This window comes from Euprymna scolopes, chromosome 36, assembly GCF_053919585.1.
Source record: "Euprymna scolopes isolate OS-2025 chromosome 36, ASM5391958v1, whole genome shotgun sequence".
NCBI classification, from domain to species: Eukaryota; Metazoa; Mollusca; class Cephalopoda; order Sepiida; family Sepiolidae; genus Euprymna; species Euprymna scolopes.
Genome location: NC_136517.1, coordinates 4,292,121 through 4,307,544, shown reverse-complemented (window position 1 = coordinate 4,307,544; position 15,424 = coordinate 4,292,121). Strand labels below are relative to the sequence as shown.

General features: G+C 33.8%; 1 protein-coding gene across 14 annotated transcripts in view; it reads left to right on the top strand.

The window, feature by feature from the left end:
• The window catches only part of LOC145260287 (ral GTPase-activating protein subunit alpha-1-like), a 476,501-nt gene that overhangs the window by 19,866 nt on the left and 441,211 nt on the right, over positions 1–15,424 (top strand). For all 14 annotated transcript variants that reach the window (XM_080118139.1, XM_080118137.1, XM_080118136.1 and 11 more), the window contains exon 2: positions 14,044–14,154. In XM_080118139.1, the coding sequence (XP_079974265.1) occupies positions 14,044–14,154 (111 nt within the window). The remainder of the gene's footprint in view (positions 1–14,043; positions 14,155–15,424) is intronic.

Below are 15,424 nucleotides of genomic sequence, written 5' to 3'. Positions count from 1 at the left end.
AAATAAAGCTTGACATTTCCTCTTGAATACCATTACTTCTGCGGTTCTTTGGTATGACAGAGATGCATGTGAAAATGTTTTCCTGACGTTTATTATTATTACTACTAGCAAACCTATTTGAGGTAAAGGAGAGTAGAAAGTGGACGTTAAGTTTACTTTCGGCAGTCTCATAACTCTTTTATTATTTTGTCCTTTACTCCTCACATTCCATGAGAGATGTTTCTGATATAGGGGGAAGAATTGCTGATTTTCCGAGTTGGAATCTATCCATCTAACACTTATTGGCTTAGTTTTTGATTTTGAAGTAGTGTTTTTTTTTTTTTTTTTTAGCTCCTTACATCAAGTGGCCTCATGCCGCCTTGACTGAAGTGATTTCCATAAAAAAATAAATTTTTGAAATCAATTTGGATTATTCAGACTACTATTCTTATCTGGATAAAACAAAACGATGCAAAAACGTATGAGTTGCCTTCAATAAGTTTCCAGACTTTTTTATACGGGCACTTTTATTGATAGTACCCATCTGAAGCTCTAGTCCCCTTCAAAGTAATGCACTTGTACTGTTCCAACAACTTTTGGAAGTCCTATTACGTGGGTGTGTCCATGACCCTTATCACAGCTTCTTTCATCTCCTCAATTATCTCGTAACAGCCTCTAAGGTTTTCCTTGAGCTTAGGAGATAACCTAAAGTCATAGGAAGCAAAGTCTGAATTATAGGGAGGGTGAGGAATTGTCTTAATGTCTATCTTGCTCAAATATTCTGTTACAAAAATGGAGTTGTGGACTTGTGCATTTGTGCAAATCTTCCACATCTTCAGGTCCTCTCAAATAATTGTGTATAAAGTTCCCACACTGTCATCAAACTGTGCACTTATTGTCTCTATAGACACAGGACAATCCTTATCCATGAAATTCTTTATTTGGCCAATCAAATCTGGTGTTCTGACTTCCTTAATCTTCCCACATTTCTCATCATCCTTTACAGACTTCCTGCCTTCCTTGAATCTCTTATGCCACTCATGCAAAATGGCCCAAAAGCAGTCTGAAGCATTCCATACATTTTTGTGGCATTTTTTCCAAGTTTAAAACAGAATTTTATTGCATATTGTTGTACTAATGTCCTTATGTCCAAATATTTTTGAAATTCGCCAGCTGTGACGATCAGGCTTTAGTAGGGTGTATTCCGATTCCTGCTGTAACTGTTCGTTCGAACTTGAAATCGTAAAAATTGGTCAGTCATCTCATAGCATATATAGCAATAACATACTGGATTTTTAAGAGTCTACGACAATTTTAAATGTCTGTACAAAAAAGTCTAGAAACTTATTTACGGCATCTCGTACCACAGTCTGTCAGCCATGTGAACCCCAAAGCGATACTCACCCCAGGTGGGTTGAACCAACTTCCTCCAAAGGTTGAAGTTTCAAGAGAACATTAAATTTACAAGCCGTCTCCAGTCGCTTGTATATCCCTATCAGTTCTTTTGCAGTTTTTGGAAATCTTGCAGGGAGATGTCAAAATCCTCCTACATAAAGGTTTTGTTGTGATTCAAAGAAATCGACATTTAAATCCGACTATTAAAGACGAAACATGCCAGCATAGCATGCCTGCTGGTGGTAGATCACTTTTTGCAAATAAGCGATCGGGGTGTGTTCACATAAATACTCGAAGCGGAAGTTGTACCCGTCGACGATGTTTCTAGCCTTCTGTCTTTGCTACAGAATTTGAACACAACACATGCGTCTTTCCAGTCAAAAATTAGAATATCTCAAAGTTGAAGCTTTGTAGTAAAAAAGATAAGTAAAGATAAAAACTGTGTTCAAATGCTATTTAATAGCGAATATATTAATTTCTTTTGTCCTAAAATTTGAAAAGAATTGAATAAAAACTTTTTATGCACGAGTCGATAGAAATAGTGACAAAGGCATAAGAATTTTTGTGTCGTGACGCGCACAGAAAATCTGTAAACAACGTTTGTCGACTGACTTACAAACATAAAGTATTCGTTTTTTATTTTTATTATTTAGAAAACATTTTTTGTTTTTTGTTTTTGTTATTTAGAAAACATTTTTTGTTTTTTGTTTTTGTTATTTAGAAAACATTTTTTGTTTTTTATTTTTGTTATTTAGAAAACATTTTTTGTTTTTTACGAGTTCTTGACTGTTTACTATTCTGAACTTTATCCCATGTTTTCCATCGATAGTTAAATTCAAATTTTACGATATCTTTTTTATTATAAAATTGGTAGCTGAAAATACAAAATATTGACAAAACCCCCTCCCATTTTATGACTGGATTTCTAAACAATAACATTATTTCAACACAGTAACATAAGTGCATAGCTACCGAAAGTTTATTTGTATGAGAATAAATGAAAAACAGGATAAGAATTTTAAAACAAAAAATAAGATGCCCAAAAATGTTATAAATATGTATAAAAATTCTGTTACAGTTAAAAATTTCATTAAAATTGGTTGATTTCCTGAATTTTGGAAAATTTTTAAGTGGTGGTTTAAAACTCTAAAACAGTCACCCAAACTTCTGAAATGCTTTATTTAGAAACCCATTCTTAGCATGAGGTTACAATGTTTTATAACTATTCTGTACTTTCATCTAACAATTTAATAAAAAAATAATTATTGTACTAACATTATTTAGAAAATTATTCTTAACATAAGGAGGAGAGGATGTTTTGTAACGATTCTGTACTTTCACCTAACAATCTATATATCTATAAAATTGTCTGTGTGTGTACATTCCCTTACCAAACTACTGTCAATTTTCAGTCTACAGATTCAAAATTTGACATAAGGGGTATTGAGATTTAGGAAAATCTTTTTAATCGCATTCAGAGTTCAACTATTTGACCTTTGAAAACACTACCAAACTCCTCCACCAATTTTGGGTCTAAACACTTGAAATTTTAGATGTAGGTTACTTGGACATGTATCAAATTTTTAATTTGATTTGAGCCCTAAACAATAAATGTTAGAGTCAAAATTTGGGTCAAATTTTTTAAAAATTTTACCTCTGCAGTCTCTGCCAAATTACTCAGCCAATTTCTGGTCTAAACATTTGAAATTTTACATAAAGTGTATTCAGACATAGGGCAAGCTTTGATGCTTGTCTACAATTGGGTCTATAAATTTTTTCCAGAAAAATCATTATGATGTATGTACCTGTCACCGCACGAAGATATCATATTCCAAAAATCAAGTAGTTCTTTTTTTATTTAAGAAAGTCAAATATTATGACACATTTTATCGTAGAAAAAATGATGCCATGTTTATTTTGAATGATACACTACTAGTGACACATGTAGGATCAACAAGGGCAGACAATCGACTGTTCACCCATTCTAGCAAACGAGTAGTTTCTAATATATGAAGAAATGTTACTTTTAAAAAAGTGGGGGATTACTTTTCTATAATAATTTAGCGTATAATGAGCACCCACTTTATGGCCACCTGTTTGTTTAATAAAAAAAAGAGGGTTTGCCATCTTTTTACATGTCTTGCCCCCCCCCCAACCCAAAAATGTAATCAGACTTTTTGTTGGGGGGTGGGGGTCAACGTGTAGATGCTCGTTTCATGTAAAATTGTGTTCATTGTACATTGCCTTTCCCTCCGCACCCAAACAGGTGGTCATAAAGTTGGTGCATAAAGTCGATTGTCTGCCCTTGTTGATCCTACATTCTCGTGATTCCCAAAAGGTGTCACTAGTAGCGTATTATTCAAAATAAACATAGCGTCAAGAGACGCAATGAAAACGTTGGAGTGAAAAAGATGTGATTAAAAAATAAAAAATTGATAAAAAGATCGATTAAAAAATAATTGATAAAAAAAGATTGTAATAAATTATGCAGGTTTAAATAAAAACAAAACCTCATTGCATATCTTTTTAAATAACTGTTTAATTAATTTAAAAAAATAAACATAAAATATAATTGAAAATTGTATCGATTCTGTGCTTCCATAGCTGAATTGAGAAACGTGTGCCAACTTCCGTTGTGTTTAAAACTTCATGTCTCCTTTGTTGAGACACATGTAGTCTGTCTAAACTGTACGAACGAACTGACTAAACCAAGATGGCCGACTCCTATTTATATCACCACAAGCAAGGGAGGTAACCAATGTCTACATTAACATTGCTGCTGTCCTCAAGTGAATAATTTATTTCTGATTTAACAAGTCCCTTAGAAGCTCAGACGAAGCTCCTGCCTTGGTCAAACAATCAGAGACCTGATCACAACCCTTGATCCATTCTATCTGTATCTCCCCTCTACTCTTCATTTCCTTCAGCCTTGCTACATCTATTCTCAATCGTCGATCGCTTACCAGATTGTTGGAATTCAATGTCTCCACAAGTGATGCATTATCTGTCTTGCAGAGAACGTCTGGCAATTTAGATAACTGAAATACCTCTTGTATCATAACCGCAGTCAAAACACCAGCATCAGCTCCCTCACTCAGAGCAAGAGTCTCTGAGGCCAATGGGCTTTTTGTCACTCTGTCCAATTTCTTTGACGCCCAACACATGGGGGCCATTTTGTCAGTACTTCCTCCAATAAAGACAACAAAACCACCCTGTGAAGATCCATCTTCCAGACTGGCATAAGAGGCATCAGTATAACACAAAATGTGTAAATCTGAGGGCTTTCCCAATTTTGGAAATGTTATAGAACCCTTCTTGGATTTCAATTTTGATAAGGCTTTATTCGCCTCAAATAAGGCTTTTACTTTGGGATGCTTTCCAGTGTTGCTCATTTTACACACATCAAAAGCTATATCAGGGCGTGTTTGAGTTGAAACCCACATCATCTGACCTGCAAGTCTCTTCAACTCATGCTTTTCTTCTTCATTCAGTTCATCATTTTTCCTCAGTATCCTCCCTTTGCTTATTTCTATTGGAGATATGGAAGATACATATAGATCTTGTTCTACAGTGATCCCATTTTCCTGTTGATTAACATTCAGTCCAACATATTTGAATGTTCCACTTTCATGAGATCCCACCTTAAATTTTTCTTTCAATGTTGCAATCACATCCCTTTCAAACTCTGTGTTTCCACAGAAAACAAAATCATCCACGTGCATAGCAAGAATTCCAGTCAAATTTCCTTTAATATCATGCCACAAAAACAATGCATTATCATAAGCACTTGCTACTGCTTTTAATTCAATCAAAGCCTGAGTAACTCTCTTGTACCATGCCCGTGGAGCATCATTCAATCCATAGATGCATCTTTTTAATTTCCACACTTGAGATTTAGGACAAACATCAGATGGTGGCCTCAGGTACACATCTCTCTCTAAAATACCACCTTGCAAAAAGGCTGAGGTAAAATCTATGGTCTGCAGCATCCAATTCTTTATTGATGCGGTTAGCATGACCATTCGCATAGCTTCACGGCTACATGTTGGGGAGTCCGTTTTCAGATTACTATTTTCTTCATAGCCTCGTGCTACAAGGCGAGCTTTCATTGTTTTCTGATTATCCTTGAATTTTTCAGTAATCACCCATCTTGTGGATATTGTTTTTTGACCTGTGTATGGCACACATTCAAATACTTCATAGGTGTTCATGTTTTTTATTTCTTTATGCTTGGCATCCATTACAGCTTTCGACTGCTCTTGTTCAGCGGTGAGCAGGACTACATTTTCCTGTTCAGTATATTGGGGCACTTCTCTCCAATGATCAATATGATTCCAGTTGATACAAACTTGATCCTCGTTTTCATCCTCAGGTTCTATATTGATCCAATGACTATATTTGCCAGTTGATTTAGGCTGTACTGACATAACCTTTCCTTTCTTCCACTCCTCACTTCCATTTATTTTATAAGTTATGGTCTTATTTCGGCCAGGTTTTTCAGTCTTATCTCTTAAACTGGTAGAACTATCAACAACTTCTTCTCTGTCTATATCTTCACTTTCTACCACTTGATTCTGCAACTCCTCCTCCTCAACTGGAAGGTATTCATTCTTCCCTTCTGTAGTGTTTCTCAGCATTTCAGCTTTTTTTGTTCTTTTTTCGTTGTTTTTATTCACTTTCATCAATTGGCACGGATGCATCCTATAAAATGCTCCGCCATGTCTGATTAAGACAAACTGGCCTTCTCTGCCCAACACTTTTGCTGGACCACGCCATCCTTTAAAACCCTGCCTCCGATAATAGATTTGGTCTCCGGTAGCATAATCTTCATCAGCATAAGTTCTGACATTAGACCTGAGAGCTCTCCTAATTCTCTCACTGGACTCAGCTTCCAAAAAGTTTCTCCTTGCACTATGGAGAGCATTTAAATTTTTTCTCACCATGTCACTTGTAGTAGAGGACTCCATAGCAGGTAACTGGTCTGTCAGAATTGAGGGTGTATTTACATTGAAACCGAATACAAGTTCATTTGGACTGTGTCCAGAGTAATTGAGGAGGGCATTTTTTGCACAAATAGCCCATGCCAAGGCAATTTCAGGTTCACACTTCTCATCGTCAATTGTTTTTTTCATTGCCTCAGCAACTATCAAATTATGACGTTCTACAGTACCGTTGCTGAATGGACTTTCTGCGGCAGTAGTACAGGTCTCTATGTTGAGTTTTTCATTCATCTGTCTATAGTGTTCGTTGTTGAATTCACCAAATACTTTCTTTATCGATTCCTTCATGTTTTGATACGTCAAAACAGAACACGTTGTCCGCGCTAATTTTTCGTTCTCTTCCGATATGTTAACCGCGTTCAAAACAAGAAAAGCTTGCACTCCTTCCGGTAAAATAATGTAGAATTTTTTTAATCTTTGGTACAAAAACTCATAACGAACAAGAAAGTCATTTATACTGGTACCTGACGGTCTTTTATAAGTGTAAAATTCCTTAAAAGTCATGTAAGCGCGCGTGTGTTCATCCTTTAAATATATGTCATCCAGTTTCTTTATTAAGATCTTCAAGCCATCTCGTCCGCCGATGTCACTTGTTGGCAATTCACGAACACATTCTCTAATATTCGGTGGTAGCGTCAAAAATTCATTCACCGTTATTGTGACTTCCTGCCTTTGGAGTTGAATCTTGCCATGAGAATTCTTGAAGATACAGGTTCCCAGGACAACAGTGCTTGTGTTGCCTCGGGTGTCATCAGCAGCGCTGCACCGTACATGTGTGGTTGGCCTTCTTGTCCAGAGTAGATGATGGTGTCTCCACTTGTCAGTCTTGTTCTTCCACTTTAAAAAAAAATTTTTTTATTACATTTTCATCCCAAACAAGGCACATTGCCACATTGATGTAAGGGATAGGGACCTAAGTTGGAGGGATACTATGTAGGGAGTTTTGCAGCAAGATGTCTGTTCACATTATACTTGAACTTCTGTATGTCAGTACAGTCGGAAAAGCAGGAAACTGGAAGAGAATTCCAAAGTCCAGCAGTTCTGGGGAAGAAGCTATTAGAGTAAAAGGCTTTCTTACACCTCGGGATCTCGACTGTGTAAGGGTGGGACTTCACTACTTGTTGGGTTTGTCGGGGTTATTTTCGTCGAGGGGGCGCACAAGGGCTTGTAGTTCGTCAGAGCATCCACCATTAAAATACTTGTAAAATAAGCAGAGGGATGCAACATTTCCTCAATGGGACAGGGGCTGAAGCTTAGATAACAGTTTGGAACCTATTAGGTTGGCGACTCTCTTTTGGACCCTGTCCAGGAGCAAGAGACTAGTAGCAGATGCACCAGCCCAAATGTGACAACAGTACTCCATACACACCATTGTTCATTTCTTTTTTAGATACTTTGAATGGTCATAACTCCAGTTTTGATGGACCGATTTAAAAAAACTAAAGATAATATTTCTTTGTTTTTTATGTTCTTTTCAAAAATGCTTTGAGTTTATTCGATGTAAAGAAAAAAAATGGTCTGGTATTAAGTCCTAAAATCTTAAGATTGTATTTGTGCATCTCACTTCACACCTATGCAGTCTTGCCTGTCTCGTATAGGGTTCTGATGTTCCAGGTCCCTATCCTGGTCTTAGCCTTGGTCATCAGAAGGGTTGTCAGTGCACTGGCTTCCCAGAGGCTTTCACCTGCTCGCGTCATGAACTCTACTAGAGAGGATTCTTCCAGGACAACAGATGATGTTGTTGCAGTTTCTGTAACTTTTTTCTTTTACAGAATTGGGTTGTTGGCCTTATTCGAACTCCCAACCCGGAGGACCAGTGAGTGCTCTTAGTCTGATCTCTATCCTTCAACCTGTCTAGCTTGATTGACCCTACCAGGAGATAAATCTCTCGCCAGCATAGCTATCCAGGTCCTAGAGATATGCAAGCCTCCTAACCATGCCAAAATTGCACTTGCTAGGAGGAAAATAGTGGTAGAAACTTACCCAATAATTTTCAGAACTTGAAGCCATTAAAATGAAACTTAATTATCTTAATTAGTTTAATGTACTTAAAAACGTAATTGTAATCCGTACAAAATGTCCTTTCATTTGATATGCTACAAGCCATATTTTATTAATAATTTCTTTGAATTGTGTCGTGGTGGCCATCTTGGATTTCCTGGTTGCCATCTTGGATTTTTCATGGTGCATTTTTGAAAAGAGCATTAAAAACAAAGGAATATCATCTTTAGTTTTTTTTTAAATCCACCCATCAAAACTGGAGTTATGATCATTCAAAGTATCTAAAAAAAAGAAATTAACAAAATATGGCTTGTAGCATATCAAATGAAAGGAAATTTTGTAGATTATAATTATGTTTTCAAGTAGATTAAACTAATTAGCATAACTAAGTTTCATTTTAATGGCTTTGAATAGAAACATCATAAAAACAGCTAAAAAAAAAAAATGGGAGGTAAGCCTTTATCATGCAAAATATTATTCTGATAGACATTATCATTTGAAAAATCCAACAACAAAAAACCGTCCTCTCGTGACAATGACCGATTCTATACATGCGTCAGATGACGTCGTGACCTGATTTACTTTAAATAGTTGAAAAACCGAACAAATTTCATGTACGTTGCTTTAGCTCAGTTTTTTAAGGCCTTGGTTCATTATCTAAACGTTTTGTGTTCGAATCGTGGTGTGAGGTGTTTTTTTTTTTTTTTTTTAAATTTTAAACATTGAATCAGTGTTATTTAAGCCATTTTTCACGTAACGTTCATTTTTCTGGTTTTTTTTTTTTTTTTTACTTCGCTTATTCTTAGCGACACCCAAAAACACCCAGGTACCCACCGATTTTTTTAAAATTTTCATATCGGAACAGACTTATTTAAGCCATTTTTCACATGTTCATTTTTCTGTTTTCATCGTTCGTTTACCTTACGTTAGTTTGTTAAAAATTGAAAAATAGTTATACATTTTGTACATTCATCTTAGTTTATTTTTAATTATTAATTTTTAATCAGTTCATATGCGTGTCACGTTGGTACAGTGCTAACGTCACCAGCTTTGAATGCTACAGTTTTGCTTTCAATTCTAGCTGATGGCATCCAAATACTTTTTTTTTACTTTTGAAATCACGATTCTATAATAATATATACAAAATCTGGACAAATTAAATATATTTAAGCGTATTTTACGATTGGGCAGAGCTGGATGTCCACCCCCACCCCACCCGCACTAGTAAGTAATAATACAAGAATATTTCAATCATTCTGATTACTGTTCTCATCCTGAGTAATTTTCTCGCAACATTTCGGCCGGTGTAACCTGTAAATTTCTTCTGGTCTATCTTGATCAGAATGAGAATAACACTCAAGATGAGTGCAGTCATCCAAATAATCTAAGAACAGAATTTTCATAGTCTACAGTTTATTTTCTGTAAGTGAAAGCATTTTACTTTATGAATAAATGGAGATGCCATGTTTGTTTATTGTTTGGCAATTATATTCAAGGAATACTCCAATATGATTATAGTCAACCAATCAAATTGTGCTGAAAATATGTTTCTGATGTAGAGAGAGCAAACTCTTTTTACTGAAGGAATATTTTATGATAGATAATATCACGGAGTAAGAAAATTAAACATTGATGGCCTGAGGTGAAAAATGTGTGCAATGAAGGAGAAATACTGGTGTTAGATTGGAGAGTATTAGTAGGTTCTGTATAGCGAGTAAGTTATGATTCCTCTTTCTAAATATGATTGTTTTGTGAAGAGGTTAGAATTAATGTAGGTAAATGTGAAATTAAATCATACTGACTTATATTTACTGTAAATATGCATCAGTTATTGATGGGAAGCATCATTGTATTGAAATTTTAACGACTGCCTATGTTTATAGTCCTATAGTACCTGAATATAGATGAGAGGAGTTAGAAGTGACTTCATTTTATTATGTGTAGATAAAAATATGACTGAGAAAAATCTAAAGTGATTTTACAATCTTTAAACAGTTATTTGGAAACTAATTATAGCAATAACCAGAAATTACTTTCAAATTAACACTTTAAGAAATCAACCTAGTGGCCATTTTTTTTAAATTTTTAATCCATGATGAGTATTTTGCAAAAGTATATTGGGCATAATGTTTACAGGGGTAGAGTTGACATTCAAAAATAATTTTGGAGCCTTTAAATTGGTGAATATGAAATAATTTATGACTAGAATAAAATTTATTAGCAAAAGTTGAATATTATGATTCATTTCACTGTTTTATAATATATTCATTTTTATTAACCTTTTCAGTTCATGTTTTTCTATGGATTGACCCAAAATTTTCCCTTAAGTGTTATGAAATAATTTCCTGAAATTTCATACAGATTACTGGAGTTTAACAAGATGCACTTGAAAAAGGTTGGAGGTTACATCGGTCGGAATGTGAGAATGCCATCCAAAAGGAGAGCAGTAGTGATTTTAATCCAAATTATCAATCCCATCATCTCAAAAATTCCGATAAAGTATTATGTAATTGGAAATACTACAGATTAAAAATTATCTATTTTTGTATTTATTTTCCTGTCAAATTATTTCCAAAGGCCGCTTTTTTTTTTTTTTTTTTTTTTGTTGAAAAAAGATCAAAGGTCACTTATTTTCTGTTAGATTTGGTGACGCAACTTGTTTTTTAGATAAAATTTATTTTATTTGTTTATCTTGATTTTTATAAATTTTCACACTTTCATTTACAATTTTACATATTTGAAACTAATTTGATGTTCAAAACGAAACCTTTTCGGTATTATGCAGAATTTATATTGCAAAAATAATTGGGAAATTTTGTAATGGGTCCAATTTAAGAGAACTCTAGTATTAGATTTCGAAAATACATTACAATTCAACTTGAATTTTATCAGTTTATTTTTAAAAAAAAGAATACATGGTATTTTTAAGGTATTGCAACAGATGTGCATTTCCTGTAGATTACTTGAAAACCATTAATTTCTAGGTATTTCCAGTGAAATAATTTGATTTCTAGCACAAAAATATATTGCAAATTTCATTGCTTAACTTCATGTTTTCACAAAAATATAACATTTTTATTGAAAAAAAATAGCATGAAAAACAGCAAAATCCTTACAGTCTAAAAGAGGGGGAAAATATTTGGTAAAATTTTACAAAAAGCGTGAACTCGAATTGGTAGAAAAAAAATTTTTTTCTTGTGGATTTCAGTGTGCTAAAAAAGAATCTGAAAACCGTATCCGTCGCAACTTAATAGTTTTGGAGATATTAATATTTTTCCAATGGATTATTTTCTTTATAAAATCAGCTATAATGGCGTAAGTCGGCTGATTGTGCATGCACACAGAGGCCATTTCACTGACTTCATTTACGCTATGCATGAGCAGTAGTCACGTGACATTTCACAAGGCGCATGTATACATGGTGGACATTTTAAATTACAAGAAATATTTTTATGAAATAAAAAAAAGTTCTTATCTCATTTTATAGTAAAAATAATGCTGTTAGTAAGTTTTCACTTGCAGAAAAACGGTTATGTTTTTGTAAACTGCTCATGAAAACTGAGTTCTTTTTAGATCAATTAAAAAGCATTAAAAACACACAAAAATGAACCACATTTTTTTTTTTTTTAAAATGCCCGCTAAAAATTCCTCTGCAATGTGACAAGTTATTTTACGCTCGTGCGCACAAGAATCAAAATTATGTGAACAAATACGATGCGTTGTGATATTTACTTTTTACTTACGGAAACTAATAAAATGCTGGTTTAAAAAAAAAAAAAAATATGATTTCTCTTTGGTCTGTGCGCATGCATAATCAGCCGACTTACGCCTTTATAGCTGATTTTATAAAGAAAATAATCCTTTTGGAAAAATATTAATATCTCTGAAACTATTAAGTTGCGATGGATACGGTTTTCAGATTCTTTTTTAGCACACCGAAATCTACAAAACAATATATTTTTATTTACTAGTTCAAGTTCACGCTTTTTCTAAAATAATACCAAATATTTAACCATGCAGGGCGCAAAAAATAAGTTTTTTTTCCCTTAGATTGAAAAGATTTTTATAAAAGATCCTTTCTTAGATAAATCTTTTTCTATCTATATGATTGAAATATTTTTATTAATTTAAGTTTTTTTCATGTATACTGCTCTATTAACCGCCTTCTAATTGTTACATGTCTATTAACCGCCTTCTAATTGTTACATATCCGTACGAACCCATTGTTGCAGGGAGAGTTCTTAAAGCTTTCATATTTGTTTAATTTTTTTATCAAATTTTTTTTTAATTTGAATAATTGAATTGTTGCAGTATTGTTTGGTTATGAAATTAATTATTGAACAAAATTGTTATAAAATTGTAATTGTTTTAATCCATATTTATTGGATGTAAATAGCAAAGTTGTTCAAAAAATAAAACCTTTTTTTTTTTCCTCCAAAATTTGAAGAGCTATGAAGGCAGGAGTGATACCATTAAAATGAGCGACCTTTTGTGCTCCAGAATTTATTTTTCTACATAGTCACCACCATTCTCAATGCGCTTTTGCCAAGAATTCAGTGACACATCTCTGCTTCTGACGCCCATTCATGACTTTCTTCTGCAACAGAGAGTTGAAACTTTCAGGTCGTGAATGCATAAGTTCAGTCATCGTAATGTAATTTGCAATGCCCTATAATCCTTCTAGGCAGAATGAAAAAATAGAAGGCATTAATTTCAGAATGCCTCATAGTTTGAAATTTTTTTAATTGTCCAATACAAGAGGATTTAAGAATTTTAGAGTCAGTTTAAATGGAGCCTTGAGAATGAGATTGGGTATCGTGAAAGAGTTAAATTATTTGGATTTCTACTTTAATCTTGGTTATTTTCACATCTTCGTTGATGGAACTTCTGACCTTCTGTAACGTAGTCATTATATCAAAGAAACAGAAGGAAGAAACTCGTTTTTCAGTTTTAAACAAAAAGCATTTACATCTGGTATTTCTAACAACACATTTTTTCTAAATATTTAAGCAATTCATTTCTCCTCGTCTCTGCTGTGACGTCACTTCGCACAGCCGGCTCGGCCATTTGCATATCTATGTGGTTGCTGCTGCTGCTGCTCCCAGTGTCAGTGGCTCTATTACATTTCTTCAGGTGTACCTTTTTTAATTTGGGAACCTGGAAAAAATGGTGAAAATAACCACCAAGATTAGAATAGTAATCTGAATAATCCAAAATATTAATCCTTGTCTAAAAAGAAACAAAAATGTCTTTTATATTTTATTTAATTGCGGACTGTTATCCTTATCTTCATAGTTGTCGTTTCACCACGTTTTGGCCAACTATTCCTCTGGCCTTCTTCAGTTGGTTAACCGCGATGGGATAGGAATGCTGCATCTCTTAACTGTATCCTCAGTAATTACTGCCTTCCATAGTTGTTGTCTCACCATGTTTTGGCCAATTAATCCTCTAGTCGGCTTTGGGTAGGATTGGAACCGCAATCTTGAGACAGTGCTCACCTGAAACCATAGAGATCCAATGCCTCTATCCACTACACCATGGGTCCCGAATAAATAAAATATACAAATTACTCGTCTCAAATGATTCCAATAATAATATTTTTATGTTCCTTATCTTGTAATTCTGTCCATCCATATTTTATTTAAAAATTTTTTTTTTTTTTTTCCAGAAACATATGATATTCAGGAACAAAAAGCATTCTTTGATGAGAATTACTCGCATATATATTACGTCTTTTATGATGTCTTTGTGAATGTTGAAACTGAACTGAAACAAAGAGGTAAGTATTTCAAAGATGAAAGTTTGTTTGCTAACGGATAACAAGTTGAGTTGTTGAATCGAAATTGAGTAAGAATAATGTCTTAAACTACGAAAATAGAAATGTTTCAGTTTTGATTAAAAAAAAAAAGGTAATTGTATCGACTTGTTTTGTTTTATGGCATATCAACCCTTTTACATGTTATTTCAATGCTGAATTCCATCATTTTGGTAAAAAGGTTTTTATACTTCAAGTATTTCTATTTATGGATTAATTTTGTCCGCATTTATTTGTAATTAAATAGTCAGCAAACAAATTTTAGTTAACTTATAGATTGACATATGACAGGTGCTGCCACTTTGAGTCGGTGAACCTGGAAATGTAGCGTAAGGTCAATCTAAGTGGGAAGTTTGGCAGCAAGATGTTTGTATACATATTACATTTAAATGTCTGAATATTGGTTCAATTAGGGGAAGCAAGCAGGAAGGGAATTCCAAAGGCAAATGGTTTGATGAAAGAAGCTATTTAAGTAGAAAGTTTTTTGACATTTACATACCTTTACAGTTAAAGGTAGGATCTTGCTTCTTGTGTAGGTCAGAGGTATTTTTGTTGACTGGATACAAATGAACTAAGTTCATTGGAGCACATTCCATAAAAGTACTTGTTGTTAGGACGATAACACACTTTCAATGGGAAGTAACTCCTATTTCTGTAAAAGGCAGTTACCTCCCCTATTTTAACCATGTTTTCACGCAAGAATCGCATGAGAGAAAAGTGAGATTAGCAGCGCTAGACTGGATTACAAAGCAACGTGGAGAACATTGAATTATAAATAGATTTGGAAGAACCATTTTTTTAGCTTACAAATAAAAGGTTCATTCATAACAATTGGCAACGAGTAATCAAACTTTTAAAAAAAAAAAAAATCAATCTATTTCTGCAGAAGTTTTTAAGCAAATTCTATTACAACCGCAAGAACAATTTGAAATAGCTCAACTAAATTTAATAGCCACATTAACACAAAAATTTCAGTTCCAAGACACCGGTAATTCAGTTGTGTTCACCTTTCAAATGCAATTTTAGAATTTACCTGTAATGTTAAAAACAGGTATACTTTCAATTAATTTGTGATGGAAGGATATTTCTCATCATGAATTCCCAAACAAAACCGATTATTCGAAGAAACTTTACTTATACAGAAATTAGGTACAAAGGAAAACGAAAGGTTTGTGAATTTTATTTTATCCAAACGACCTCCGATTTGATCTTCACTGAGACCATTATGATTCTA